Genomic DNA, 27,997 nt, shown 5'->3' on the forward strand with positions numbered 1-27,997 from the left:
CTCTTGGAGCACACAATCTGGTAGAGGAGATAAAGGAGACAATTGAGTTCTGTATTACCAGGCGATAAGACTCTGGCTGTGAGCACCATGTCTTAGGAGGACAGGGGAGGAGGGCAGAAACTGTTCCGTCAGCTGAAAGACTGAAAGTTCCACACTCAAGTTGACTTCCCAGTCCAAGGGCTGCGAACTCGGTGAGGAGGCATTGACTTAATCCTAATGGATACCTTGCCACTAATCTGCTATTTTCTTAAGAGTAAGGCCGATGTTTTTTAAAATTATTATTATTATTATTGAAGTATAGTTGATTTACAATGGTGTGCCAATCTCTGCTGTACAGCAAAATGACTCAGTTATATACATATACACATTCCTTTTTTTAATATTCTTTTCCATTATGGTTTATCCCAGGAGATGGGATACAGTTCCCTGTGCTATACAGTAGGACCTTGTTGTTTATCCATTCTAAATGTAATAGTTTGCATCTACCAACCCCAGACTCCCACTCCATCCCTCTCCCTTCCCCCCTCCCCCTTGGCAACCACAAGCCTGATCTCGATGTCTGTGAGTCTGTTTCTGTTTTGTAGATAGGTTCATTTGTGCCATATTTTAGATTCCACATGTAAGTGATATCATATGGTATCTGCCTTTCTCTTTCTGACTTACTTCACTTAGTATGATAATCTCTATAAGGGCTATGTTTTTAATTTCCCACCTAGTAGGGGTCCTAGCCTACTGGTGACAAGAAATCTTTACAGAAGGCTGAATGAATGAGAAGGGTTGTCTAACTCACCTTGGAGAGGGGGCAGGAAGTACTTCCTAGAAGAGGTAACACATGGGTTGGATCCTGGAATGTAGGTGGAGATGAGCCCCCAGAGGTTAGGGGAGGAAGGGGGGGTCCAAGTAGAGGAAACGTGACAAGGGCATGGAGGTATGAGAGACCCAGCCCCCTCGGGGAGTTGGAAGGAGGCCAGCAGTCCTGAACCAGAGGTAAACTGGCTTCAGATTATCTGAAAGATTTTGAGAAAGTAAGTGACACAGTTAGGTCTGAGTTTTAGGAAGGAAACTATGGTGGTGGTTTAGAAGATGGATTGAATGGGAGGTATCTTAGTCTGTTCGTGCTGTTATAACAGGATATCTTGGACTGGGGAGACTTATAAATGACAGACATTTATTTCTCACAGTTCTGAACCAGAGATTTTGGAAGAGAAGGCAGAGAGAGAGAGCTGAAAAGGACCGGATCACAAGGGCTGTGAATGCTGTGTTGATGAATTTGAAATTGATGCAAAAAGCAGTGAGGAGCTGCTCAAGGATTCTGTGAGAGACGTTTGGATGCCTGTGAGTGACGTTAAGGAGATGGAATCTAAATCCATCGATGCCAACCTATTTGGAGGACTCTCCTTTCTTAAAATTTCAATTCAATTTGGTTTTGAAAAATAAGCAAGGGACTTCCCTGGTGGTCCAGTGGCTAAGACTCCATGCTCCCAATGCAGGGGGCCCGGTTCAAACCCTGGTCAGGGAACTGGATCCCACATGCCGCAACTAAAGATCCCGCATGCTGCAACTAAAGGTCCCACATGCTGCAACTAAGACCCGGTGCAGCCAAATAAATAAATAAATAAATATTTTTTTAAAAAAAGAGGAAAAGCGATACGGTCACACCATTCAAAATACAAAAGATGCTGAGGGTATATTGTGAAAAATGTCTCTGCCTAGTCCTCATCTCCAGACTGTGTGGTCTACAGCTCTGCTTCCATCTTTCTTCTCTGGGGGAAACCATGTGTACCAGAGTCCCCATTGCTGTTACAGGCATGTATACAACTTGTAGCCCACTGCTTTTGCAACATGCTTTTTCCAGTTAACAATATATCTTGGAGGTCATTCCATATCAGTTCCTAAAGCACTTCTTCATTCTTTTTCATGGCTATCTAGTATTCCATTGTATGGTTATTCCATAATTTATTTACATTTTTCACAGGTACAAGTATATCTGTGGAACTAATTTTAGGGATCTCTCTTTAACACCAAAAAGTTTCACGGATCCCCATGAAGATACCTGTTGATGGAAAAAAATCCGTATTACCAAAGACTGCTCTGAATTCAGGAATACTTTAAGGTGAATTTGTACTTTAACATGTTATTTAAATTTAAAACTATGTGTAAATGAGATATCATTTATCCAATTCATAGACAATACTCAGTGTACATGTGGATCCAAACACCCCCCTGCAGTAACTGAGTGTTTCCCCCTGGGTCCTTGCCCCTCATTGTAGGACTTAACATCTGAGTGGTTGTGGGGGAAAAAGCAGAGGTGGGAATACAGGATGGTGCCCAGGCTTTTGGTGTCCTTCACTGGAATGATGACACGAGGGGTGCGGCAGGTTTGGGAGAGAGGCACACAGTTTGGGCAGGTTGAGATTACTGTGTCTCTAGAACATGTATGTTATATTTTAAGCTCTACAGCATTGTACTATTATCCCACCCTAAACCTTGAAATATCCTAACCAAGCCTGAGGGATTTGCTAGGAGAGTGTTGAGGGCACTTGGAGGACACGTCAGACAGCCTGGACCACTGAATCCAAGTTTCTTGAGTCCATTCTCAGAAGCCAGAGAAGGTTCAACTGCTCCGTCACCAGGGTGATTAAATTCTCTGATATCCAAGCAATAGCTAAATATCTTTTGAGTGCTCCCTTGGTGCCGGGCCCTGTGTCAGAGCCCTGTTACGGGGGTGCCCACAGAGAAACATGTAATTAAATATTATGTAATGCAAAATGGTTGTGGTGGTCCTAAAATATGTCCACATATTCTGTGATGCTCCTCCCTCCAAAAAGTAGAATCTAATTCCCCTCCCCCTGAATGTTTGCTAGCCTTAGGGACTCACTCCCAACAGAATGTGATGGAAAGATAGTATGTGACTTCTGAGTCTGGGTCATAAAAGACTCTGGGCTTCCTTGCTGTCTCGTGCATCACCCATTCTGGGGGAAGCCAGCTGCCCTATCCGGGGCCATCCAAGCAGCCTGCAGAGAGGCCCGTACAGGGAGGATCTGAGACCTCTGCCAATAGCTAGCACCAACTCGCCTGCCATGGGCCATGACCCATCTAGGAAATGAATTCTCCAGCCTCAGTCAAGCCTGCAGGTGACTTCAGCCCTCCAGGCTTCTGGTCTTCCAGCTGAGGCCCCAAACACTGTGGGGCAGAGACAAGCCATGTCCTGAATTCCTGACCCACAGACACTGGGAGATAATAAATTATAATTGTTTCAAGCCACTATGTTTTGAGGTAATTTGTTATAGCTCATATACAATGATGGCAGGTGGGCATACAGAACACTAAGGGAACACACAGAATGGGGAATTAGCTCAATAAGAGAGGTCAAGGAGGCTTTCTGAAGGAAAGGAAATTTGCACTGAGTCTTGGAGGGCGCATAAGAATTGTCCAGAAAGATTGGAAGGGTATTCAGGCAAAGGGGGACAGGACAGGTAAAGGCCAGGGAGGCTTAAAAGAATGGAGCGTGGGAATGAGCTACATATATAACTTACCCGCTTCGAATAGGGTCCCAAATGGATGGGCTTGATACCTGGTTCTGCTCTAGAATAACTATATTTGTTACAAGTTTCCTATTGGCAAATATACTTAGCATACGATCGGGGGGTCTGACCTTTTTAATCTGTTGACCTTTCATACAAAGAATTTCTGAAGTTCAAGAGTCTCAGACTATACACAGTTTGACATAATTTTTTTTTTTTTTACCATTGGAATACTTCATTTTCTCAAAAGAGGTTTCTGAACCTAGACAAGCATCAGAATCATGTGGGAACTTTTAAAAAATCAGATTTCTGGGCCTCAACCCAGAGCTGCTAAATCTTATCTGGGTAGGGCTCAGGATTTAATCCAAACTTCTCACTTTACAGATAAGAAAAAAAGACTCAGGGACAGAGTTGAGACTCGGAATCCTGGCTTTTCATTTGTTTGTGATCTTGCTGCTGTATTCCTCTGCTGTCACCAGAGTTTCTTCCTTTCTCAGCATCATGGCCAATCCCAGCTCTGTGTTAAATATTGTGTGAGCATCAGAGGTTTAGCCCACAAGGTAGATCTTGATCTTCACATTCCGCCTCTCCACAATCCATAACAAAAAGAGAATTTGATATCCTATTAAATTTTTAGGTCTCTTACTTTAAATTTTTTTGTCCCTGGTAAGTGGTTAGGACTCCTCGTTTCCACTGCAGGGGGCATGGGTTTGATCCCTGGTCGGGGAACTAAGATCCCACAAGCCTCGCAGCACGGCCCGGAAAAAAGAAAAATTGAGATGTAATTCCTATACCACAAAATTCACCATCTTGAAGTGTACAGTTTGGTGGTTTCTAGCATATTCATATAAATGGACATACAATACATAACCTTTTTGTGTCTGGATTCTTTCACTTAGCACAGTGTTTTTAGCATTCATCTGTGTTGTGTGTGTGAGTACTTCATTTTTATGGCTGAATGATATTCCACTGTATAGATAAACCACACTTTGTTTATCCACTCATCTGCTGATGAACATTTGAATTGTTTCCACTTTTTGGCTATTATGAATAATGCTGCAATGAACGTTCATGTATACGTTTTGGTGTGGACATATGTTTATTTCTTTTTATTTTTTATTTGCTTGCGGGATCCTAGATTCCTGACCAGGGATTGAACCCAGGCCCTTGGCAGTGAAAGTGCATGCGGAGTCCTAACCACTGGACCGCCAGGGAATTCCCTGGACGTATGTTTATAATTCTCTTGGGTATACACCTGGGAGTGGAATTGCTAGGTGATACAATAACTCTGTTTAACTTTTTGAGGAACTGCTAAACTGTTTTTCATAATCATGTATATTTTTACATTGAGGAAATAACACTTTTTTAAAAATTGAAAGCCGCTTACCCACAAGGGGAAAAATAATCAGAAATTATATCACTCAGAAGTAACACAATTTAGAGACTAAGTATGGAGGTACACTCACCTTTACCTCTTCTGCTTCCTGAAACCCCACTGAAAAAAGAGTTTAAAAATTTCTTTTAAGATATGAACCCTCATGGATAAAGAAGACAAAAAGGAGAAAATGATAACAAAATGTTTTGAAATTGAAAAGCAGCTGGACCACAGCAAGTGACTCACAGCAGACCAAAGAAAGCTAAGACCTAAACTAGCAATGGGGGAGCTCAGTAGAAAGCTGACATGGGTTGCACAACAGTGTGAATGGACTTTTCACTACTGAACTGTATGCTGGTTCAGGTGGTTAAGATGATAAATTTTTTGTTAAGTGTGTTTTGCCTAATTAAAATTAAGTTGATAAAGAAACAGATTCTTAGCTCCCCTTCTTCACCCTGAACAAGATGACAGTCCCTCCTCCAGTCGAGGGTGAAGATGTGATGCTGACTCTCTGAAGAGCTTGAGCAAGAGGAACTCGGGGCCAGAGGATGTAACACAGCAGAGGGCGGGGGCTTAACAGGGCCAGCGAAACCTCCAGCGGCCCCTCTCCCTTCATTCACATTTCTTAGTGCTAGAAGCTAAGATTATGACCTCTGTTCCCACTCCCACACCCCCACTGATGATGGGTGGAGTCATTTCTGGATTAACCGATGGCTCAAGAGAAAGACCTTCGGATACTGACATATAAATGGAGAGCTGAAGGTCACACCAGCCTTTGACCATAAGAGACAGAAACCAAAGCAACAAAGAGAAACAAATAATGACCTTGGGAGAAGCAGGAGCAGAAGAAAATCTTAGAGAAAAAATTAATATTGTTAATTAGATAAGATAAGATTGATATTTCAGGATAGATAAGATTGATATTTCATCCTTGAAATAAATTAAAAATACCATGTAAAAGGAACATTCAGAGAACAACAAAAAAAAATCTCTTAAAAATTAAAACTATGATACTGAAAATGAAAAATTCAGCAGAAGCGTTGGAAAGTAAAGGTGAAAAAAAGCTCCTGGATAGTAGAACAAATGGCAAAGACACAAAATAATGAGAAAATTCAATATGGCACAAATGAACCTATCTACGAAACAGAAACAGACTCACAGACATAGAGATCAGACTTGTGGTTGCCGAGGGGTGGCGGGGTGGGGGGAGGAAGGGATGGACTGGGAGTTTGGAGTTGGTAGATGCAAATGCAATAACATCTAGAATAGATAAACAACAAGGTCCTACTGTATAGCACAAGGAACTATATCCAGTCTCCTGGGATAGATCATAATGGAAAAGAATATTTAAAAAAAGATGTATATATATGTATAATTGAGTCACTTTGCTGTACAGCAGAGATTGGCATACCATTGTAAATCAACTATACATCAGTAAAAAAAAAAAAAAGAAAAAAGAAAAAGAAAATTCAAGGATCCGTTTAGGAGATCGATCCAACATCAAAAAACTAGACAGGAAGAAATTATCAAAATAAAATAAAATAAACCTCTAGAAAAATTGCCAGAATTGAAGAAACTAAATTTCTAGGTGGGGAGGCCCCATGTGTCATTGAATACATTGAATTAAAATAAACCCATATGAAGACAGATAATCTTGAAATTTCAGAATGCAGAAGCCAAAGCAAAGATCCTGCAAGTTTATAGAAAGAAAGAACAGGAAATCAGAGTGACTTCAGACTTTTCAACAACATCATTGAAAACTAGAAGACAATAAAGCAATGCCTTCAAAATTCTGAGAAAATATGCTTACAAAAAATCATTATGCTGTACGCCTAAAACTAACACAATGTTATATGTCAATTACAGCACAATTTTTAAAAAAGCAAGCCTTCCATGGAAAAGCATGATATTAGTCTTAATACAGTTTATTGAAAAACTATTATCAAAAGAGACTGATAAAGAAATTTAAGAAAAAGTCTGAGGAAAGATGATTGAAAACCTAGAATTCTGTACCTCGCCAAACTATCAGTCCAGTTAGGGTAAAAGCCATTTTCAGGTATATGAAGTCGCAAAAAAATTATCACCCTGACACACTTTCCCAGGAAGCTGTTGGAGGAGAGGCTCCAATAAGATGAAGGAATAATCCAAGAAAGAGGAAACAGGGCTCAGGAACAGGAGTGGGGGAGAGAGGTGAAAAGTGTCCCAGGATGACAGCTGTGTCGCAGCCTACAGCAAACCACCTAGAGCCACCTAACGGGATGAAGGGCTACAAGACAGATGTCTTCAAGATTAGGCTGGGGGACTTCCCTGGTGGCGCAGTGGTTAAGAATCCGCCTGCCAGTGCAGGGGACACGGGTTCGAGCCCTGGCCTGGGAAGACCCCACATCTCTCAGAGCAAATAAGCCCGTGCGCCACAACTACTGAAGGCTGCAGGCCGAGAGCCGGTGCTCTGCAACGAGAAGCCACCGCAATGAGAAGCCCACGCACCACAACGAAGAGTAGCCCCCGCTCGCCGCAACTAGAGAAAGCCCTTGTGCAGCAACGAAGACCCAACGCAGCCAAAAGTAAAAATTAAAAAAAAAAAAGATTAGGCTGATCAATCACCTTTGAGATAGGTACCTGGAAAACTAGACAAACAAAAACTTGTTAATTTGACAATTAACTCCAGGGGAAGAAAACTCCAAGAAAGAAAATACAATCATAGTCTATCACATGGCTCAGCTGTAAATAATATTTTTATAATAATAATAATGTTATAAACACTGTATTCTGCTCTGACCAAAAATTAGGACATAATTTTTTTCAGGGAGGATGAGGGAAGGGGAAGAGTTGTGTATGTGTGTGGATTCAGGTGTCAGAGTTAAGCTCTCATTTTCTGTTTTAAGAAATCATATCTAAAACTGAACAAAATGGAGAAATAGCTGCACAAGCATGCTGTTTAGAAACAGGGAGGTACGTACCAGAAGGAACGGCTGAAAGACTTGAAAATGATTGAATCTGAGAAGCAGGTGGAGAGTGTAATGAGGTGAGGTTGCCTTTATTTATTTATTTTTGGCCGCACCGTACGGCTTGTGGGATCTTAATTCCCCGACCAGGGATCGAACCCAGGCCCTCAGCAGTGAAAGAGCAGAGTCCTAACCACTGGACTGCCAGGGAGTTCCCTGGGGTTGTTTTTCTTCAGGATTAGTCTTTGACTTTGTATTTGAGTATTTGACTTTTAAAATGATGTATGTGTCTAACTTGATAAAAATAAAAACAAATTAATTAAATCAAAGGCCAGGGGAAGGAGCAATAAAATGAAAGAGAGATTTAGGTGGAGCCATGGAACATTCTGTCCCTTTGCATTTTAAAGTAGGGGCAGGGCACATCAAACTGTATAATATGTGCAATGCATAATAAAAGATAGGATTTTTATGGGACCAATTATAGAGCAAAGATGAGGAGAGACAGATGATGAGAGAGAGCAAGTGATAGAGAAATAAAGAAAGGAAGGAAGGGGAGGGTGAGAGAGAAACAAATGCTAAGACACAGAAAGACAGAGACACAGAAAGATACCCAGATGCACATACACAAGCGAGAAACATGAAGAGATACAACAGGAAGAAATCCACAAGTACGCTACTGGAGTGTATACCCCACATGTGTGCACACAACCAAGTAAGGACAGAAACCCAAGTCTTCATAGGTAACATCTCAAGCTTTTGTTAAATGGCACAGAATTGGATTATTACCACTAAATATCACTTCCACCACCACCATGAAACTGAAACTCCGCCGCTTTCAAGACTCAGCTGAAGACTCTTCTTGGGAGCTTCCCGGCCACACCAGTCTGGAGCCACTGTTCTGTCTCAACTTCTAGAGAAAGAAGGTCTTGCCTTACCACTCACTTGGGGGAAAAACATCATAGATGGCCTGGTGACATTCTAACATAGCTATATTAAGCTGTTGCTGTTTAGCTTTCCAGTGTTCACATGTTGCTCTCCAACTTGGTTATAAGCATATGGCGGACAGAGGAGCCAAACCTTACTCACTGAGGAATCTGCCACAGGCCCAGCTCCGAGGGAGGCTTTGAATTTGAATACCTTCTCTGCCATTCACTTGCCGTGTGACTTGGGGCAAGTTACTTGACTTCACTGTGCGTCAGGGTCCTAAATCTGTAAAGTAGAGCTAGTATGGGGTTGAATTATACAATATTGCCAATATTCTACCATATTTGACCAACAAAAATGGCAATTTTGTATGGTTCAACCTAATAAAACTGCAGCCTCTTAGGTGGTATGTGGATTAAATGCAGTGCCTGTTGAATCGTAAGCAAGCACCACCCTGCTGCACGAAATGTGGACCTGGTAGTAAGGCACTCAGACCTTGTGGAACAAAGGCAACACCCTTGCAATGCAGAGCAACCAAGCAGAAAGAGCAAGAGCCTGGCCCTGGATATCCCGCAGCCTTCAGATCTGCTATGGACTGCTTACGTCTAGATGCGTATATGAGCAAGGAATAACTTCCCATTTAGGTTAAACCACTGTTGTTTGGGTCTGCTTTGAAGCAGTTAAATTGATATCCTAATGAATAAAGGGTGTGTGTGAGAGAGAAAGGATGCCGGTATCTCTGCCTCCGGAGACTGGATGTGATGCCGTTGAGCCGGCAGCCTAAGACACGGCAGGTGGCTTGGGGGGAGGATAACGAGTGCAGGAAACTGACCTGTTCTCTTGGAGCCCAGGAGAGAGGTTGGAAATACTAGTTTGGGAATCACATGTGTGTATATGATTATTGTCATCTTGGAAAGGGTGTGATCATTCTGGGAAGACACGTAGATACAGAAAAAAGAGACTCTATTAGCCAAGTATATCATGAAACGGTGAGGACGCTAATGACCATGATTATTATGACCACTGCTGAAGCCCTTTGCCATGAACCAGGCAGGCTCTGAGCTAAATGCTTCAGGTGTGTCAGTTTAATTCTCAGGCTAACCCCTTTGGTGGATATCATTAATCCAATTTTACTGATGAGAAAACAGGCTTAGTGGATGGAAGAGCTGGGATTTGAACCGAGGTCTGTTTGACTTCAAAGTCCACATTTCTAATCCTTACTCCATAAATCTAAACATAGTTTTGGTTTTCTTTTTGAACATGTGGATGCAGGCAGATAGAGTTGTCAAAACTCATCAAACTGTAGGCTTGAAATGGGTACATTTTGTTATATGTAAATTATACCTCGATAAAACTGATCTGATCTAAAAAAATAGAAATGTGATTTCAGAGCTTTCATTGTGCATACATCAGGGGTCAATAACCAGTTGTTAACAGGACAGAATATAAACATAAAGTGTTAGCAAGTGATAAAGGTTAGAACTCAAGGAAGATTTTGTGTAATTCCCCACCCCCACCCAATCTGAGTTAGAAATAAGAAGTCTTACTGGCACACTCAAAAACATACAAAAACTGGGGAATGAAATAAAGTTGTTAGGTTTTACCACAGTAATCTCAAGGTACCACATTCTAAAGGTTAAGATCCTCTAACTCAGGGCTTCTTAACCACAAGACGCAAGGTTTTTGTTTGTTTTTTGTTTTTTTATTTAATTTATTTATTTTTGGCTGTGTTGGGTCTTCATTGCTGCACGCAGGCTTTCTCTAGTTGCAGCGAGCAGGGGCCACTCTTCGTTGCGGTGCTCGGGCTTCTCATTGCGCTGGCTTCTCTCTTTTTTTTTTTTTTTTAATAAATTTATTTATTTATTTTTGGCTGTGTTGGGTCTTCGTTTCTGTGCGAGGGCTTTCTCTAGTTGCGGCGAGCTGGGGCCACTCTTCATCGCGGTGCACAGGCCTCTCACTATCGCGGCCTCTCTTCTTGCGGAGCACAGGCTCCAGACGCGCAGACTCAGTAGTTGTGGCTCACGGACCCAGTTGCTCCGCGGCATGTGGGATCTTCCCAGACCAGGGCTTAAACCCGTGTCCCCTGCATTGGCAGGCAGATTCTCAACCCTTGCACCACCAGGGAAGCCCTCGCTAGCTTCTCTTGTTGGGGAGCACGGGCTCTAGGTGCGCAGGCTTCAGTAGTTGTGGCTCGCGGGCTCTAGAGCACAGGCTCGGTAGTTGTGGCACATGGGCTTAGTTGCTCTGCAGCATGTGGGATCTTCCCGGACCAGGGCTCAAACCCGTGTCCCCTGCACTGGCAGGCAGATTCTTAACCACTGCACCACCAGGGGAGTCTCAAGACACAAGGTTTCTTGACCTCAATGCTATTGACATTTCAGACCAGAAGCTTCTTTCAGACCAGGTGCTGGTAGGGGGACTGTCCTGTGCATTGTAGGATATTTAGGCAGCCCCTCTGGCCTCTACCTGCTACATGCCAGGAGCAATTCCATTTTCAGTTGAGACAACCAATAATATTGCCAGACGTCCCCTGGGGGGGGACAAAAGCGCCCAGTTGAGAGCCATGCAATTAGCACATCACCTGGGTGGTAGAGTCTCCTCTTGGGCTGCAGTACCACCAGAGTCAGGGACTCTTGTCCACTGGGCCCACCCAGGGTGCCACAGTCACTTTCTGGCCACCTGAGCTCATCCGACTCACCCTTCTGGGAGGGACAGCTGTTGCTTGCCTCCTTGGCTGGACGCCTCTACAGCTGCACCCCGTCCATCCTCTCCCTGAATTGATCTGGTGGTTCGATGCTGTTTCTTCATCTGCACCAGCAATGGCTGGCCTCGCTGCTGTCCTCTTGTACCCGCCCCCACTGCATACACTGTAAAGCCCCTTTACAAGTGGACTCCCCTTCCAAGGTGTAAAGAGCAGTGGTCTGTTGGTGGACAGGGGCGATGCCCCTTCTCCCAGAGAGGCACCCCCACACTTCACAACGGCAATGGAAGGGCAATCCTCCGTCCATCATGGGAAGGGTGGGCTGGGGGCAGTCCTCATTCAAAGCAATGATTGAGGGCAGCAAGGTTGGGTAGGCAGCCACCTATTCTCTTCTTGGGAAGGATGTGGATAACCCCCACCCCAGCAGGGAATTCTAGAAGCCGACTCTCCCTGTTCAGGTCTGTTCTGTGGTCAGTGGCTCTTCCCTCCCCGGGTGTATGGCTTTGCCTCTGTAAGAAGTTCCTATTAGGAGCTGTCTTCTTTCTCTTGCCTTAGGACCTGCTAGGTGGGAAAGGAAGAAAGAAAAAAAAGGAGAGGAGGGGAACTTTTCCCCATAGAGCTTTCCACTCACCCACCCCAACCTCAAAATCGAGGGGGGAGGTGTCCTCCATTTTTTAGATTTCCTTATCTCTAAGTAGACCAACTTGACAGTTTTATGACCCAAATGCAAGGATGCATTTTATGTTACTAAACGAGCAAAGTGACTTCGGATCTGAATGGGCGGTGAAATAAGTAATATATATATTTAAAATTTTCCCTCTGGTTGCTAATTTTTCCAGAAAGTCTCCCCTCATGACTCTGAAATTTCTGGAATGTGTACATCCGCCGTTCCACCCATCCCTGGGCTTTAAGGCAGGAATGTCAAACACAATCAGCATAAGGTCACCAGTTGGTCAGTGGAAATTTTTTGAAATGGTGGTGACACCAATCTCTGGTGCCTCCAGCCTGCGGTTTCTGGCTCCCAGCCATTTTTGGTGGCAAAAGATTGCCCTGGGGTGGTGGCAGAGGCCAGTGGGTGGCCTGGATGAGTCCCCAGCCAACAATGCTCCTCACTTCATCCTGGGGGCAGTTTGGACATGGCAGAGGAGCAAGCAAGAATGGAAGCTGGACCCTCAGAACACGCTGCCCCTCTGAAGGCGCATCTATTAGGGGCACCTGAGTCTGAATAGCAAGCGACTCTAACTCTTTGTGCCTATAAACCTTAGAGGCACCCTGAGGAAACAACCAAGCACAATGCAGGGAGTGTGAGTTATGGGAACAAAGGAAGCAAAGATAATGTGTCAAATTAGACGAGACAAAGAAACATAACCACCGGTTGGTTGCAATGCCTGGCTCTGGATAGAATCTCGGTCTGAAAATCACATGTTGAATATGCTCCAGTGTGATAGCATTTGGGAGGGAGATTTTTGAGAGGTGATTAGGTTTACATGAGGTCATGGGGGTGGGGCCCTAATCCTTAAGAGGATTAGTGTCCTCTGAAGAGAAAGAAAGACTAGAGCCGCTCTCTCTCCACCATGTGAAGACACAGTAAGAAGGTGGCTGGCTGGCTGCAAACCAGGAAGAGGCCTCTCACCAGGAACGGAATTGGCCGGCATCTTGATCTTGGACTTCCCAGCCTCCAAAACTGTGAGAAATGAATGTCTGTTGTTTAAGCCACCCACTCTACGGTATTTTGTTATGGCAGCCCATGCTGATTAAGACACCGGGACACTTTGGGGCACAATTAGGGAAATGTATATACAGCCTGGATATTAGATAAAATGAAAATCTATTGGGACTTCCCTGGTGGCGCAGTGGTTAAGAATCCGCCTGCCAGTGCAGGGGACACAGGTTTGAGCCCAGGCCCGGGAAGATCCCACAAGCCACGGAGCAACTAAGCCTGCACGCCCCAACTACTGAGCCCACATGCCACGACTACTGAGCCCGTGCACCACAACTACTGAAGCCCACATGCCTAGAGCCCGTGCTCCTCAACAAAGAGAAGCCACCTCAATGAGAAGCCCTCGCACTGCAACAAAGAGTAGCCCCCGCTCACTGCAGCTAGAGAAAGCCTGTGCACAGCAACAAAGACCCAACGCAGCCAAAAATAAATAAATAAATTTATTTAAAAAACAAAAAAGGAAAATCTATTGACATGGGGAAGTGGAGACCATTAACGAAGAATAGCGGCTTTCAAAACAGCATGTGCAAGATAATCTCATTTTGTTAAAAAACATATATATGCATAGGAAAAGTCCTGTAATGTTATACAGCAAACTGTGAAATGGTAACCTCTGGGTGGTGGAAATATGGTGTTTATTTTTTTCTTTTCAATATTTGATGACTTTCTACAATGCATATATATTGCTTTGGAAAAATAAAAGGTTATTTTTAATTAGAGAGGGAGTGTGGTCTGGGAGGGGCTTCGTAGATTGTTTGATCCCAACCCTCATTTTTTTTTGAAGGAGGAAAATTTTTGACTCATCACACTGACTTTTAAAAAACAACAACCTTTTTTATTGTGGAAAATTTCAAACAGACCCAAGCGTAGACAAAACATTCTACCAGCCTCAACAATGATCAACTCATGGCCATTCTTGTTTCATCCCCCCTCCCCTCCCAACCCAATGCCCTTTCTCCCTTTCCTTTTTATTCTGAAGCGAATCCCAGACCTCACATAATTTCTCCCATTAATATTTCAGTACTATCTCTTTAAGGACTCAAAAATACACAACCACAATATATTATCATGCCTAAAAAATTAATAATAATTCCTCAATATCATCAAATATCCAGCCAGTAGCTATAATCCCAATTGTCTCATAAATGTAAGAAGTCAGTTTAAGTTCATTTGGTTGAATCAGGATCTAAATAAGGTCCATAAATCACAGTGGATGATATGTCTTTTGCAGTCTCTCTTTTTTTTTTTAAATTAATTAATTAATTAATTAATTTATGGCTGTGTTGGGTCTTAGTTTCTGTGCGAGGGCTTTCTCTAGTTGCGGCAAGCGGGGGCCACTCTTCATCACGGTGCGCGGGCCTCTCACTGTCGTGGCCTCTCTTGTTGCGGAGCACACGCTCCAGACGTGCAGGCTCAGTAGTTGTGGCTCACGGGCCTAGTCGCTCCGCGGCATGTGGGATCCTCCCAGACCAGGGCTCGGACCCGTGTCCCCTGCATTGGCAGGCAGACTCTCAACCACTGCGCCAACAGGGAAGCCCTGCAGTCTCTTTTAATCTATGGGTTGTTGCTCTCTTCATTTTCCCTGGTGATATATTTGTGGAGGAATCCAGGTGGTTTGCCCCGAGGTGTTTCCCACAGTCCCAATTTTGCTGGTGTTCAATGTGTTCTCCTTGCCTCTGTATTTCCTGTAATTGGTAGTGGCATCTAGAGGCTTGATCATATTTCTAGGTTCGATTTTTAGGGGGCAAGAACACTTCATAGGTGGTGGTGCATTCTTCCATCAGGAGGCATAGAATGTCTGGTTGTCCCTTGTAATGTGATATGTGATGTTAGCTGCTGCTGAAACTCAATACCTGGAGCCATTCCTTCAGGGTGATGCTCCAATTCTAAAATTCTATCTTTGTTCATTAGCTGGAAGAGTTCTATAAAGAAAAACTTCCCTTCATCAGTGATCTGATAAAGGCAGATAGATGCTTGATTTTTCCCTTTACTTACGAGTTTTCAAAATAATGAAGTGATTCTCTGGCATCCTCCAAAGGCGAGCAATTTTTCAGTCATTATGAACTCATGAATTTAACTCAGTCCACTGCAGTTCTTACCCTTCCTGATGCTCCAATTATCCCATCCTTTGGCCATTGGGAGCCTCTTCAGATTTGCTCCTGAGTCTTTTTGATGTGATCCTAGTAATCTTTGATAGAAATCTCTCATCAGAGCTGAAACATGATCTCAATGGGTAAAATGGGCCATGAAAGATAAGGCAGGTGTTATTTCTGAGGTCTTTTTTTTCTCTCCCCTTTGGTTCAAAAAGCATTCCCTCCCCAGGAAAGGTCTCCCCAACCCAGCTCCTGTCTCCCTCTTGACTTGAATGTTCCAGGGCCCTCTCACCTCTGGCTGTGCTGCCCTAGAGTTCCCTGCTTTGCTGGGGTTTCAAAAAGTAGAAAGTCAGCGTTGGAAGTGCCTTGGTGACCCCAGGAAAGGATGTGGAGTCCCAGGTGAGTTTTACCAGGTGTCAGGCAGGCGGGGCTGTGTCCAGGCTGACTTCCCAGGGGATGCTCATCCTTCCAGATGCTATGTGAGGTTTATAATTCCAGCACACCCTGTTCTTTCAACTTCTAACTCTTCTCAGGCCTTTGATCTTGTACACCTAGCAGAAGAGCTGTGTACCTCTGACTCATGGCAGCCTCAGCTGCCTGCCTTTGCCTGAGCCCCTCCTACCCTGACTCTGTCCACTCCTGCCTCTCACTCCAGCCTTGCTGAGGTTCTGGTCTCTTTCTCATCTCCCCCATCTTGGTCTCTATCCCTACCCATCTCTCTTCAGCCTCAAAGGAGGCACTGTGCTATCTTATTCAATCTCCTCAACAACCCTCTAATCATTCCCATTTTATAGATAAGGAAAGTGAGAAACTTAGCTGTTAGTGCAGATCTGGGACTTGAACCCACACACGCCAGCTCCACAGTCCCTGACACCTCGGGCCTGCCTCTGCTTCTTGTCACTGAGCACTGCTTATTTTTCTATTTTAGAAAATAATATCTATTTTCTGATTTCAGAATGAAGACATACACATAAAATTTCAAGCAATATAAATTTTACTATTTTTTAAAAGTAAACTTAAGTCCCCTCTCTTCTCAGACCTCAAAATCATCACCATCAACTATTTGGTGTATTTCCTTCCAGACCTACATAAACGTTTATGAATAAATAATTTTTCTAAAAATGGGCTTTCTGCACATTGCTTTATTCACTTATTAATTTATTGGGAACTGATTCTTGTGTTTAAAACATCTATATTTCCTGCTTTCTATTTAACAGTTTTAGTTTTCCATTGTTACCGTAATTATTTAGTCAGTGCCATACTGATGAACTTTGGGGTTGTTTCCAATTTTTCATTATTTCAAACAATGCTGCAATTAGCACCCTTGTGCATTTAGCTTTGCACACCTGTGTAACTATTTCCGTAGGATAAATTCCTGGAAATGGAATTTCTGAGTCAAAACCATGCACATTTAAGATTTTCATAAATATTTTTAAACCGACCTCCAGAGAGACTGTATTAATTTACATTTACACAATGAATGCCTGTCTTCTGCACATACTTGCCAGACTGATGTTACGAATTTTTTTCAGTTTTGTTTGATGGGTGAAAAGTGTTTTATTATGGTTTTATTTTGCATTACTTATTGTTAAGGTTGAACACGTACGTTTGTTGGTAATTTCTCTTTGGTGAATTGTCTGTTCATGTCCTTTGTTCGCATTTGCTGGGGTTGTTTTTTCTTTTTCTTAATCAACTCACAAATCTTTCTTATATATTGCTTCAATCTTTTTAATATGTGTTAGAAATAGTTTCCTAGTTTAATGTTTCTAGTTTGACTTTGCCATATAGAAGTTTTAGCTGTGAATAAGATCAAACTTAAATGCCTTTTGGTTTATTTGTTACTGTTTTTTTTTTCTAATTTTTATTGGAGTATAGTTGGTTTACATGTTACTGGTTTTCATATCATTTTAGAAGGGCCTCCTCCCTCCCAAGGTTATAAGAATGTTCACCCACTTCTCCCTTTTAATATTTTGTTTTTACATTTAAATCTTTCGGTGTAATGAATGAAATAGAAATCCAGCTTCCCACACTCTCCCTTGACTAGCTAATTGTTCAAGAAACAATTATCAAATAATCTTTTCCCCACTATTCAAGTGCCACCTTTATCATGTACATGCTAAATTCCCATGTGCATTTGCTGCTATTTCTGGACTCTGTTCTGATAGATTGTGCCATTCCTGTGCCAATCCCAGCTCACTGTGCTTTCAATATTTGATAGGCCAGGTCCCCCCCTTACTCATCTGTTTCAGAATGTTCTGGTTTTTCTCATTATCATTCTGGATAAACTTTTGAATTGTTTTGTCAAGTTTCCCAAATTATCCTTTTGAGATTTAGAGACTTCATTGAATTTACTGATTTAGGGAAGACTTACATCTTTTACATTATGGTCTTATCTAAGAACGAGTTATTACTCTGCTTATTCAAGTCTTCCTTGGTTGAGTTACTCAAAGTACTTTAGTTTTATTGATTAATCGAAGCCCTATACTTTTCTTGTTTAAGTACTCTTAGATATTTTATGATTCTTGTTGCTCTTACAAATGAGATATTTCCTTCCATTAATTACCTAACTAATTATTAAAAAGCTATTGGAAATCCTGCCATTTTCGACAACATGGATGGACCTTGAAGGCATGATGCTAAGTGAAATAAGTCAGACAGAGAAAGGCAAATACTGTATGATCTCATTTATATGTAGAATCTGAAAGAAAAAAAGAAAGAAAACCAAACTCATAGATACAGAGAGATTGGTTGCCAGAGGTGGGGGGTGGGAGGTGGGGAAAAATGGGTGAAGGTGGTCAAAAGGTACAAACTTCCAGTTATAAGATAAGTAAGTCCTGGGGAGGGCATGTACAGCATGGTAACTATAATTAACAATAGTATAGTCTATGTTTGAAAGTTGCTAAGAGAGTACATCTTAAAAGTTCTCATCACAAGAAAAAAAAATTGTAATTATTTGTGGTGATGGACGTCAACTAAACTTATCAGAGTGATCATTTCACTAGATATATATATATATAATGAAATTTAAAAAAAACATAAATAATTTAAAAGCTATTCCTTGTTCTTAACTCTCATCTCTGTCCACACCCTCTCTATGGAGGCCTTGAGTACCATCTTTACGTTGATGACTCCTAACATCCACAGTCTTGTTGGCTCTCCCAAACCATCATCGTTTTATCTCTAACTTGGTATTTCCTACATTTCAAAAATTCTCATACCACTGTCATAATTTTTCATATTCTGTATTCCACCTGTACTATTATTTATTTGCTTACTGTTTTTCTTTAAACCAATTCATTAAAAATAAATTTAGCCTTATCTTGTGCAATAATTGCCGTGAAATAACAAGTAGTATTCTGATGTGCTGATTATAATTTCTCTAATATGCATGAATATAAATACAAAACTATTAAAGCTTTTAAAAAATGTTCTTCATACCACTAAAAGACATCTCTGGTATCATCCATTGCATTTTTGAATCTCTGGTCTAGCTGGTAACAAACCTGAATATTCACCATTGCTTCAGTCAACATTCTTCCCTCAAAGTCCCTCTCAGCCCCACTTTCCATGCTTTGTCAGGCTGGTCATTTCCTTAGTCACCTGAGCGCCAAACTTGGGCTTCGTGGATGCCCCCTTCGGCTCCTTCATCCCCATCGGAGGGTGTTTTCTTTCAGCTGCGTCTTGCAAACTGTCCCTTTGCCCTCCATTCTCCCAGACACTCTTTTTATCCTCCTCCCTGGATTCCTTCTTGAGGACCAGCCTCTTGCTTTGAGGCCCCTCCTTCTGCACCAGCTTCATCACGGTTGACTCACTGCCCTCCGCATTATTTAAACACAGTTGCTGTGCCCATCCCACCACAGCAGATAATCATGACACGAGCTTGGGACCTTCCCCCTGCTCATCCAAACCTTACCTGTACTTTTAGGCTCACTGTGCCGGAGGAGTCCAGCTCTCTCCCTCTCCTACTCCTGGAGCACTGCCTGGTGTTGGCTCAGGTATCTCACCTCCCTGAATAGACTACAAGCTGCTTGAGGACAGGCTTCAGTCGGAACGTTCCTTCTGCATCGGCGCACGGTCACGCACACATCAGATGCTCAATTAGGGTTTGCTGAGTCACTGCACGGTGGCGTTCCCAAAGACTTTCCTCCAACTCCACCTCTCCCTCTCACGTGCCATAGTAACCCGCCCTGCACAACCTCCGGCTCCCACCAACCAGGGGCAAGAGTGAAAACGGGACAGGTATAAGAAAGGCGGAGCGCACTGAAACATAAGAAGCCAGTTCTAGGATCGTTAGTCTTTTAATATATTATTCTGAAAAGAAAGGAATTAAAAAAAAGTTCCTGACATCTCTTCTGGGTTTTTTGTTTTTTTGCTTTTTAATTTAAATAAATACCCTGCCCGCCCCCCACCCGCGAAAATTTCCCTCCTTCCCCATCATCCCCCCGATCCCAGGTGCCAGACCCTCACCCCGGAGCTAAGTAAGATGCCTGTTTCAGAGCAGGCCAAGCTCACTACCAAATACTGGCAACTTGTAAATACTGTAAATGAGCCCTCTGGCCCCTGGGCTCCCCGGAGCCCCTCCCTTCTCCTGCTCCACTCCCCACTCCAGACCTGTCCCTAGCTTTGGCGGGCGTGGATGGTGGGGCCTTTAGGCGTTGGGGAGAGTGCCAGCTTGGTTCCCATTACTTGCCTGCGATTCCCCACTCCCTGTTCAGGAGTAGGTCAGAAGGGCCAAGAATTGCCCCCCAGCCCGAAATAAATAACAAAATAAACAGCACCTCCCCCACTCCCCACTCTCTAAAAGAGCCCCTCTACCTCTCACTCTCGGGTCCCTGTCCCTCGCTGACCCGCCCCCCCTTCTTCCTCCCTGACCCTTCCCTCCTCCCCCATGCTGACCTGGGCTTGGCCTTGGCCCTCTCAAGAGGAGGGGTCTGCTTGGCTCAGTGCCAAGAGCGGCAGAGGGCCTCACTCCCAACCTCAAGCCAACCCTCCCCCAAGTTTCTGGGGGTGCTGCTTGGCGCCCCCAACCCGATGGGCCCGGCCGACTCCCCGTCTCGGGGGTTAGGGTGGAGGGCAGGGGTTCTCCCCAGCTCGCTCTCACCTGGTCCTTCAAGCGTCCCTCTTTCGAGGCCGGTCTCCCCCGCCCCGCTCCCCGGTCCCGGCGCCCCGGCCTCCTCAGATGGCAGTGTCCCAGAGGACGGTGTGCTGCCGGCGGCAGGGCGGGGTGCCGGACTTGCGGGGCTCAGGCCCGCGCCGCCAGCTGGGGAGGATGGGCATGCTCTCCTGCTTGCAGAGGCCGCGGTCGGGCCGGTGGCGCGCCTTGATCTCCTTGCACACGCAGCGCTTGCGCTCGATCACTTCCAGCAGCTTGCCGTCGCGCTCGCGGGCGGCCTGGGGCGGCAGCGGCAGCGGTAGTGGCAGCGGCAGCGGCAGCGCAGGCTGGGTCTGTGCCCCTTCCTCCCGCCGCCAGCCCCGACGGGGTTGGGGGGGAGGGAGGAATAAGGGGGTCAAGGACCTCAGAGTCACCCGGCCCTGTCCCCACCGCCGAGCGCCGAGGCCAATGCGTCGCCCAGAAACAAGTCCTCTCTTGCCCCCAAGGCCTCTGTCCTCTCTCCCTGCGCCCTGGTGCCAGGCGGGGCGTGTCTCACCCCAGGAAGGGGCGCCTTTTCAAAGCCGTCTTCCCAGCAGGATGCATTTTCCCACCCAGAGGGGATGTCTCTTTCTAAACGCAACGCACAAAGGCGCACGTCGGCCAGTGGCGGCCCTGGCTGGCTACCCAGGATCCCCCCCAGCCCCTCGCTCTCCAGCCGTCCCCGTTAGTCTGTGGCAGGCCCCAGCCTGAAGTCTTGCCTTTCTTCCCTCACCCGGGCCTTCTTGCCTACCTGTTCCTTCACAAATAAAATGCCCAACCCTGTCTCCCTCCTCACCTGGCTCGGGGCATCCCTGGGCTGGCTGCAGGGCCGAGGGGTGTGGAGCGCGGCCTGCCGGACTCCTGAGGTGGAGGCGGAGCGCCCCAGGCGGTAGCCTCCCGTGAAGTCTGAGGCAGAAGATTGAGGGGTGAGAAGGGAAGGGGCCTCCAGGTTCCCCTCCCCCAGTTCCCTGAGGACAGCCCCTGCCAGGCTGCGCCCCCCCCCCCCCCCAGCCTCATTAGAGGAGGAAAGGGGTTGGAGACGTGGTATGAGGATGTAGGGCCCAGGATGAGGACCCTGGGAGATTCCCCCCAGCCCGCCCATCTGTGTGCTGGTGTACGAGGGCAGAGTGAGTCACCTCCGTTGCGGTGGCAGGCAGGGAAGGTCTGGCAGGGTATGGGCAGCGCGGTGCGGCTTCCTCCTCGGTCCCCTCCGTGGTGCATCCTGGCCAGCAGGCCCTCTGCACCCTGGCTCCTCACTGGGATCCCTGATGCCATAGAGCCTCTGTCCTCATGCTCCAGCTTGCTTGGACCCTCGGCACTGCCATTCCAGGCCCGGACACTGTCCTCGACCTCTGCTGGGTGACAAGGAGAGCTCTGAGACTGTACAATGGGAAGGGTCTTGCTGTCCCCCTGGCTACACACACCGCAGCCTGGGTGGACCAGGAGAAGTAACTTGCCCCGTTGCAGGTCACCGCTGGGAAGGGAGGGGCCCTGCTTCACACTCCCCCGACATACACACAAGGAGGGACGCCAGTCTTGGCACCACCCCTGGGCTGAGAATCATAGATATTTACTGCTGCCAAACCCTTTTCCCTATTCAGAGGGGTCTCCCCTACCCCAGTTTAACTTCAGAGCCCCTCCAGCCCCAGACAGTGCCAGAATAAACACCCTCTGAAACAGAGACCAGGGGGGCTGTTCCCTAGGAGGGGGAGAATTCCCAAAGCCGGGAAGTGAGAAGGGGGGCATTGGGGGAAGGGCTGCATGTGAACTAAACTCATCTCTGAGAGTAAGCCTGGCAGAGCATTGCGTTGCCAAGCAACGGTAGGGGCCTCCCTCTCCTCTCCCTCCTGTCTGGATGGGTTGCCATGGTAACGGCTGGGAGGCAGCTGTGTTTAGCTCCTAGTGCGCGCACACTCACAAACACACACCCCTGCAGCCCAGAGAAGGGAGGGGCAGGGAGTAGAGCGGGACAGGGCAAGAAGAGGAGACCAGATTCTACCCCGTCCCCATCCCAGGTCTTCCTGCCTCTCCAGAGCACACACGGGGACCCCATCCCTTCAGTATGCTCCATGCCCCCATCCCTCTGGTCTCCCAGAAAAGTTCCCAGTTCAGGACAATGGGCTGTGGCTTCCAAGTATGCCCTTCAACACCTCCCCCAAATCATCACGGACATCCCCGGTCCCCCTCCCCGTCACCCCCTCCTCACTCACTGTCCAGCTCTCTCGCCTTCCTCCCGCCATACAGGACCTTCCTCTGCAGAGCCCAGCCTGCCCCAAACGTTGAGGCGCCCATCTCCTCTTCTTCCTCCTCTGGTGTCCCCGCGCTGGCGATGACGTGGGCACAGGAGAGGCTGGCAAAGGCCCCCCCGTCGGTCCCTTGCTCCTGCAGCTGGATCTTGACCACGGGGGATGGAGCCCCCATTCCACAGCCCTTATTCAGCACCCCCCCAGCCTTGAGGCTCTCATAGGCAGGGGGTCTCTTGAGCCCAGCTGCCGCAGCTGGGTAGGTCCAGAGGGGGGTCAGGGGGCCGGCAGTTGGGTCCGGAAGGCTGTGTGGGGAGGCCAGGCAGGCGCGGTGGTGGAGAACCCCAGCTGCTGCGCCCATAGCCCCGCCATGGGGGCTGGACTTCCCAGGCACGGGGGGCCTCGAGCGGGTGCACAGCATCCCGTGGAGGACTGAGATCTCCTTCTCCGTCTTTGGCTCCCCAGCACCCAGGGGCGGACCGGTGGGCAGGACGGAGTGCGTGGTCACCTTGACTGCTGAGTACACCATGGTGTAAGACACGGCCTTGTCCTTGGGGGGGCCGGGGAGCAAGGCAGCCGGGGCAGGAGGGGCTGCCGGCACCCCTGCCACCTTGGGGCAGATCATGCTGTGGGAATTGGGGAGCTCCCTCTCCCCCCGGGGCTGGCCAGAGCCCTGGGGCGGCAACGGTGTCGAGTGGCTCCGGGCTCGGCCCGAGGGTCCCAGCAGCAGCAGGTTGGCAGCGGGAGGCGGAGGCGGTGGGGGAGGCGTCTCCCGCTCCCGGGCAGGCACTTGGGGAGCTGGGGTGGAGCCGGCTGGCTCCTTGGAGTGGCAGAGGACCGGTAGCCTCGAGACCCCATCGCCAGGGGCTCGGGAAGCAGGCTTGGCCTGGGGGAAGGCCAGGAGTGGAGGACGGTGCTGGAGGAGGTTGGGGAAGGGCGGGGGGATTTCACAAGGAGTGGTCTTGGTGGGCGTCCCCTCCCTCCGGCTCGGGAGGGCTGAAGCTGGACGGCGCTGGGTGTGGAGCTGAAGGGCGTGAGGCTGGTGCGGTGTGGAGCTTGCCGTCAACGGAGGGGCCCCGTTGGCGCGGCCTTCCCCGGCCTCCTCGGGCAGCGGGTACTTCATCTCCTCGTATATGGCCTCGCTCTCTTCTGAGTCCGAGTCAGCGCCAGCCGTTGGGGTCGGCCCCCCCGCACCCCCAAGAGGGGGCCCAGTCAGTCCCCCTCCACTCCGCCCTCCTCCCCTGAAGACATCCCCCACCATCTCGATGTACACCGGCTCTTCTTCCTGGGCACCCACCTCAGGGTCCCCAGCTACACAGGACCCCCTACTGAGGCGCTGAAGGGGCGGGTTCCCCCCTCGAGGAGAGGCGATTGGGGGACAGGACTCATCAAAGGAGACAGAGAGCTGGGTGTTGGGACTTCGCCTGGGCTTCTGTGGAGGAACCTTCCGGCTGGACTCGCGGCCCTCAGGGGTTGGCTTCTGTGAGCCTGCGCAGGAGTGGGAAGGAGAAAAAGAAACCGGGCTCTAAGTCGGGGAAGGAAATGGGGAGACCCACTGTGACCTCTTGACTCACCGGCAAGGACATTTCTGCCTCTTCATTTTCCCCACGTCTCTCAACTTACAGCCCCAGTGGATTCTTTTCCTACCGGTCTGCCTCCCGTCCTTCTAATGAACGCCCCAGAATCTGCAGCTCCCACCCTCAATTCTCCCCGACCCTCAAGGCCCCCCAAGGCCACCCCTTTCCCAAGAATGAACTTTTCAAGGAGCTTCCCCTGCCCTTGAATGGTTCATCTCAGGCCCTTCCAAAAAGGAACCCCCCCCATTCCTTCTGAGAATGGAACCTTCCACTTCCTTGGTTCTTCCCTGAATGAACCCTCCCGGCAGGCCTCCCCTGGCCTGGAATGGATCCTCCCAGCTCCCGGCTCCTTCTGGGCAGGGGTGCTGGTGTCTCACCTGCTTTCTTGCTGGGGGGCGTCTCTGACCCCGGCCCTGCCATGCTGAGCTTGGTGCTGGGGTGTCTCCGGGGCTTGGCCGGGGGTCTTCGGGTGCTGCCGTCCTCTGTGAGGCCCCCCCCGCCCCCCCCAGGCCCGCCCCCCACGCTGTCCATGCTGCCCACCGAGTGGCAGGAGAGGGAGCGTGGGGCCATGGCGCTGCGGCAGGGGTGGGGGGTGTGCTCTTGGGAGGCGGGCATCGTCATGAAGCCCATCCTAAGCGAGCGGCGCAGCGAGGCGACGTCCCGCACGCGGACCCCCGGCCCTGGGCTGGCCCCGGGCCCCGCGGAGCCTGCGGGAGCCCCCTCCTTACTGGAGCTGGGGAGAGAAAGCCCAGATGGAGCAGAGGTCGGGCCTCAGGCCTGGGCCCCCCGCTCCCGTACCCCAAGAGGGGTTTGCAACCCTGTGGCCTCCCACGTAGGAGGAGGGGGGCCGGGGTGGAGACGGGGGGAGCCTGAGGGTCCAAAGCACTAAAGTAGAAGCTTCGGACTGAATTTCTAGGCTTTGAAAAAGGCAAGGATATGGAGGGCAGGGATGAGAGAAGGGGGGAGCCTGTGTGCAAGGGAGCATTCCTGGAGCTGGCCGACCCCAGCCTGGGCATCTCGGGTGCACACACACGTGTGGACAACTTCGTATATAGAGATGCAAACCCAGGCAGCGCAGCCCCGCCTGGCACATGCTCCTGCCACCTAGCTCTGCTCCCTCTCACTCTCACGCTGGCCCACACCTGGCCTCTGGCCTCCCTTCGTGTCTGGCTGCTGCGGCCTCCACTCCCACACCGCCTCCTTCCCCAGACCCGGGCTGTACCGCCGCATCCTCAGAACAGCCTCCCCCGGCTGATCCTTCTTCCTCCCTGCCTCTCTCTCTTTCTTTCTTTCCCTCTCTCTCCCTCTCCCTCGGTGCTGTCCTCTCTCTGTCACCCTCCCAGGCTCACCCCCCATTCCCTTTCACTGTCTCTGAGCTTCTGTGTGAGTGAAGGGGGGGCGCGGCTGGCAGGGAAGAGGGGAGAGCTGCTGTGGGGTGGGCTCTCATTAAGGCCCTGTCTACTAACCCTTCATTAGGGAGAGATCACTGCAGTGATAGCTCTGATTAATCTAATTAACAACAAGAATTAAACTCCACAGTTTTGAGGAGGGAGAAGGGAGCAGGGAGATGGCTCTGACTCAGGCTCCGAGCGGCTGTGCCATCGATGGGAATGAATAAGAGAAGGGAGCAAGACGGAAGAGGCCAGGTGCCAGGTCCCCGGGAGGGCAAGGAGAGGGGGCGAGCCGTGTGTGTGTGGGGTGTTGGTTCCCAGCCCTGGCTCCTCTGCAGGGCCAGCCTGCCCGTCCCCCACCACACACACACAACCCCGTCACGGGGAGGGGGCCAAATGGGTCGTCTCTGGTGCCCCTCAAATGACCCATTCCTGGACCATGAGGGCAGCAGGGCCTGCCCCTTCCAAGGTCAGGTGACATGGGAACCAGGAGCCAGGCCCACATTGACAGAAAGGAGGACATCACAGGCCAGAGGTGAGTCAGGAAGGAGTGTCTTGGGCCTCTGGGGATGGGGAAGAGCCAACAGGGTGTCCCTGGGCTGGAAGCCCCCTGAGAGGCCAGGGCAGGGGCTGGAGCCAGGAGCCAGGAGCGGGGCAGGGACAGGGCGTGTGCAATTCCAGCAATTCTGTACTGAGCACGGGCTCTGAGATCAGACTGATGACCAGGCTGTTGGAGTCAGGAAGGGCAGAGGGATGTGGCCCCACCACGAGGGAAGCAGAGGTGGGACAGGCGAGGGGGCAATCTGGGACTGCGGCCTTACCTCCTCTTGGCCTCCTCTTCCTTGTGCTGCCTCCACTCCAGCTTGGTTTTTCGGTAGAGGAGGTTCATGTCGTGGGGCAGGAGGCGGGTGCTGGGGGTTCCTGCTCAGCGCCACCAGGCCCGGGGGGCGACCCTCCCTGGGTCCCGGATCCACTTGGTGAGGGGGAATGGAAAGGAAAAAAAAGAAAGATGTGGGGTGGTCGGGGCCAGGAATGAATGAGAAAGAGAGAGAAAGGAGCAGAGATGTGACTCGGGTCCTCAGAGAGAGGAAAACAGATGGAGGCACAGAAAACCCAACACCGCCTCCAGGACCCACACACGTACAGACACAGACGGACGTGTATCCAGAGTCACACACCCTGACAAAGGTGTTCAGAGCCACAGATACACACTCTGGAGAGATCAGACTGACACAGAATCCCATCCTGTAAATACATCCTGATCCACCACACAGACAGGCCCCACCAACCTACAGCAACCCTGCAGTCACACAAACACACATTCAGACCCACAAACCTCCGGGCCACAGACCCATATGTACCAACAGAGGAGCAGACACACTGATTGGCATAGGTAAACACAACCTAGGAACAGCCAGACACACAGACATAAACACCCCGACACACCCACAGCACACACAGACCTCCAGACACACACAAATCGGCTGCACCGAACTGGACGTACCTATAGACAAGGAGTTACGCCGGGGCCTACTTGCCTACACTGCACCCCGCTGGGGAAGGGGGAGACAGTCAGACTCCCCACCCCCTCTTGGGGCCTGAGGCTGGGGGGTGTCATGAGGGCAGGGCGGGGATGCTGGAGAAAGGGTGGGGACATTCTGAGTTGGGCAGCTACAAGACCACCCATCCATGTCTCTCCATTCCCTGCCGACCCCCTCACCAGTCCTTCGCCTGGGCCTGGGCTTCCGTCCACCCCTATTCCTGCACCCTGGCCCCTCAGCGATGGTCTCCGCCTCCCTCCCTGAGGGCCCAAATCACCTTCCTCCTCCGGGATCTGGGAGGCTCCCGGCTTCCCTCTCGCAGTCCCCGCCCCTCCATCCCACCCGGGGGTCTCCAGTCTGGCCTCACAGCTACCTTCTAAGCTGCGGCCTCCATACCTGCCCTGGTTTCCCTTCCCCCAAACACACTCTCCTTTGCGCCTTCTGCCTCACCTCTCCTTCCAGGCGCCCCTCCTCACTGCCGTCCTCTCCCTTCCCTGTTTGTTCCAAACCTGGCCGGCTTCATCCCTCTCTCCATCCAAAGGCCCCAGGTTCCCGGGCACCCCTCCCCTTCCCCTTGTCCTGCTACCCTGGGTTTCTCCGTCTCTCGCCCCGCCAATCCTCCCTACCCCTTGTCCCCCCATCCCACCTCCCCGCACCAAGCCTCCCCAATTTCTACATCACCGTACCTGGCCTGCCGGGCGCCGGCCCCCCCATGCCGGGCTCCGCCCGGAGCAGGAGGAGGGAGGAGGAGAGACAGAGAGAGACCGGGGGGGGGAGCCGAACAGGGCCCTGCCGCAGAGACAGCCCCGCCTCCGGGTCCGCCCCCAGACCC

General features: G+C 49.0%; 1 protein-coding gene and 1 long non-coding RNA gene across 5 annotated transcripts; one reads left to right on the forward strand and one right to left on the reverse strand.

The window, feature by feature from the left end:
- The first annotated feature begins 64 nt into the window (after positions 1-64).
- LOC132349987 (uncharacterized) lies at positions 65-19,628 on the forward strand. Its single transcript, XR_009497788.1, has 3 exons — positions 65-191; positions 1,182-1,335; positions 19,208-19,628. It is a non-coding gene; the product is annotated as an uncharacterized LOC132349987 (long non-coding RNA).
- Positions 19,629-20,143: 515 nt separating this feature from the next.
- Positions 20,144-27,947, reverse strand: NYAP1 (neuronal tyrosine phosphorylated phosphoinositide-3-kinase adaptor 1). 4 transcript variants are annotated; one of them, XM_059898929.1, is made up of 8 exons: positions 27,616-27,711; positions 27,129-27,260; positions 26,446-26,597; positions 24,611-24,966; positions 22,624-24,144; positions 21,550-21,768; positions 21,210-21,319; positions 20,144-20,727 (listed from the first exon to the last, which is right to left on the reverse strand). In XM_059898929.1, the coding sequence occupies exons 3-8, from the start codon at positions 26,511-26,513 to the stop codon at positions 20,458-20,460; spliced, it is 2,544 nt and encodes an 847-aa protein (XP_059754912.1). In that variant the 5' UTR covers positions 26,514-26,597; positions 27,129-27,260; positions 27,616-27,711; the 3' UTR covers positions 20,144-20,457. The 4 variants fall into 4 exon arrangements, with proteins under 4 accessions (XP_059754912.1, XP_059754914.1, XP_059754911.1 ...); XM_059898931.1 differs by lacking the exons at positions 27,129-27,260; positions 27,616-27,711 and adding an exon at positions 27,852-27,947 and having other exon boundaries at positions 21,550-21,765; XM_059898928.1 differs by lacking the exons at positions 27,129-27,260; positions 27,616-27,711 and adding an exon at positions 27,852-27,947.
- Positions 27,948-27,997: the final 50 nt, after the last annotated feature.

This window comes from Balaenoptera ricei, chromosome 15, assembly GCF_028023285.1.
Source record: "Balaenoptera ricei isolate mBalRic1 chromosome 15, mBalRic1.hap2, whole genome shotgun sequence".
Taxonomy (NCBI): Eukaryota; Metazoa; Chordata; class Mammalia; order Artiodactyla; family Balaenopteridae; genus Balaenoptera; species Balaenoptera ricei.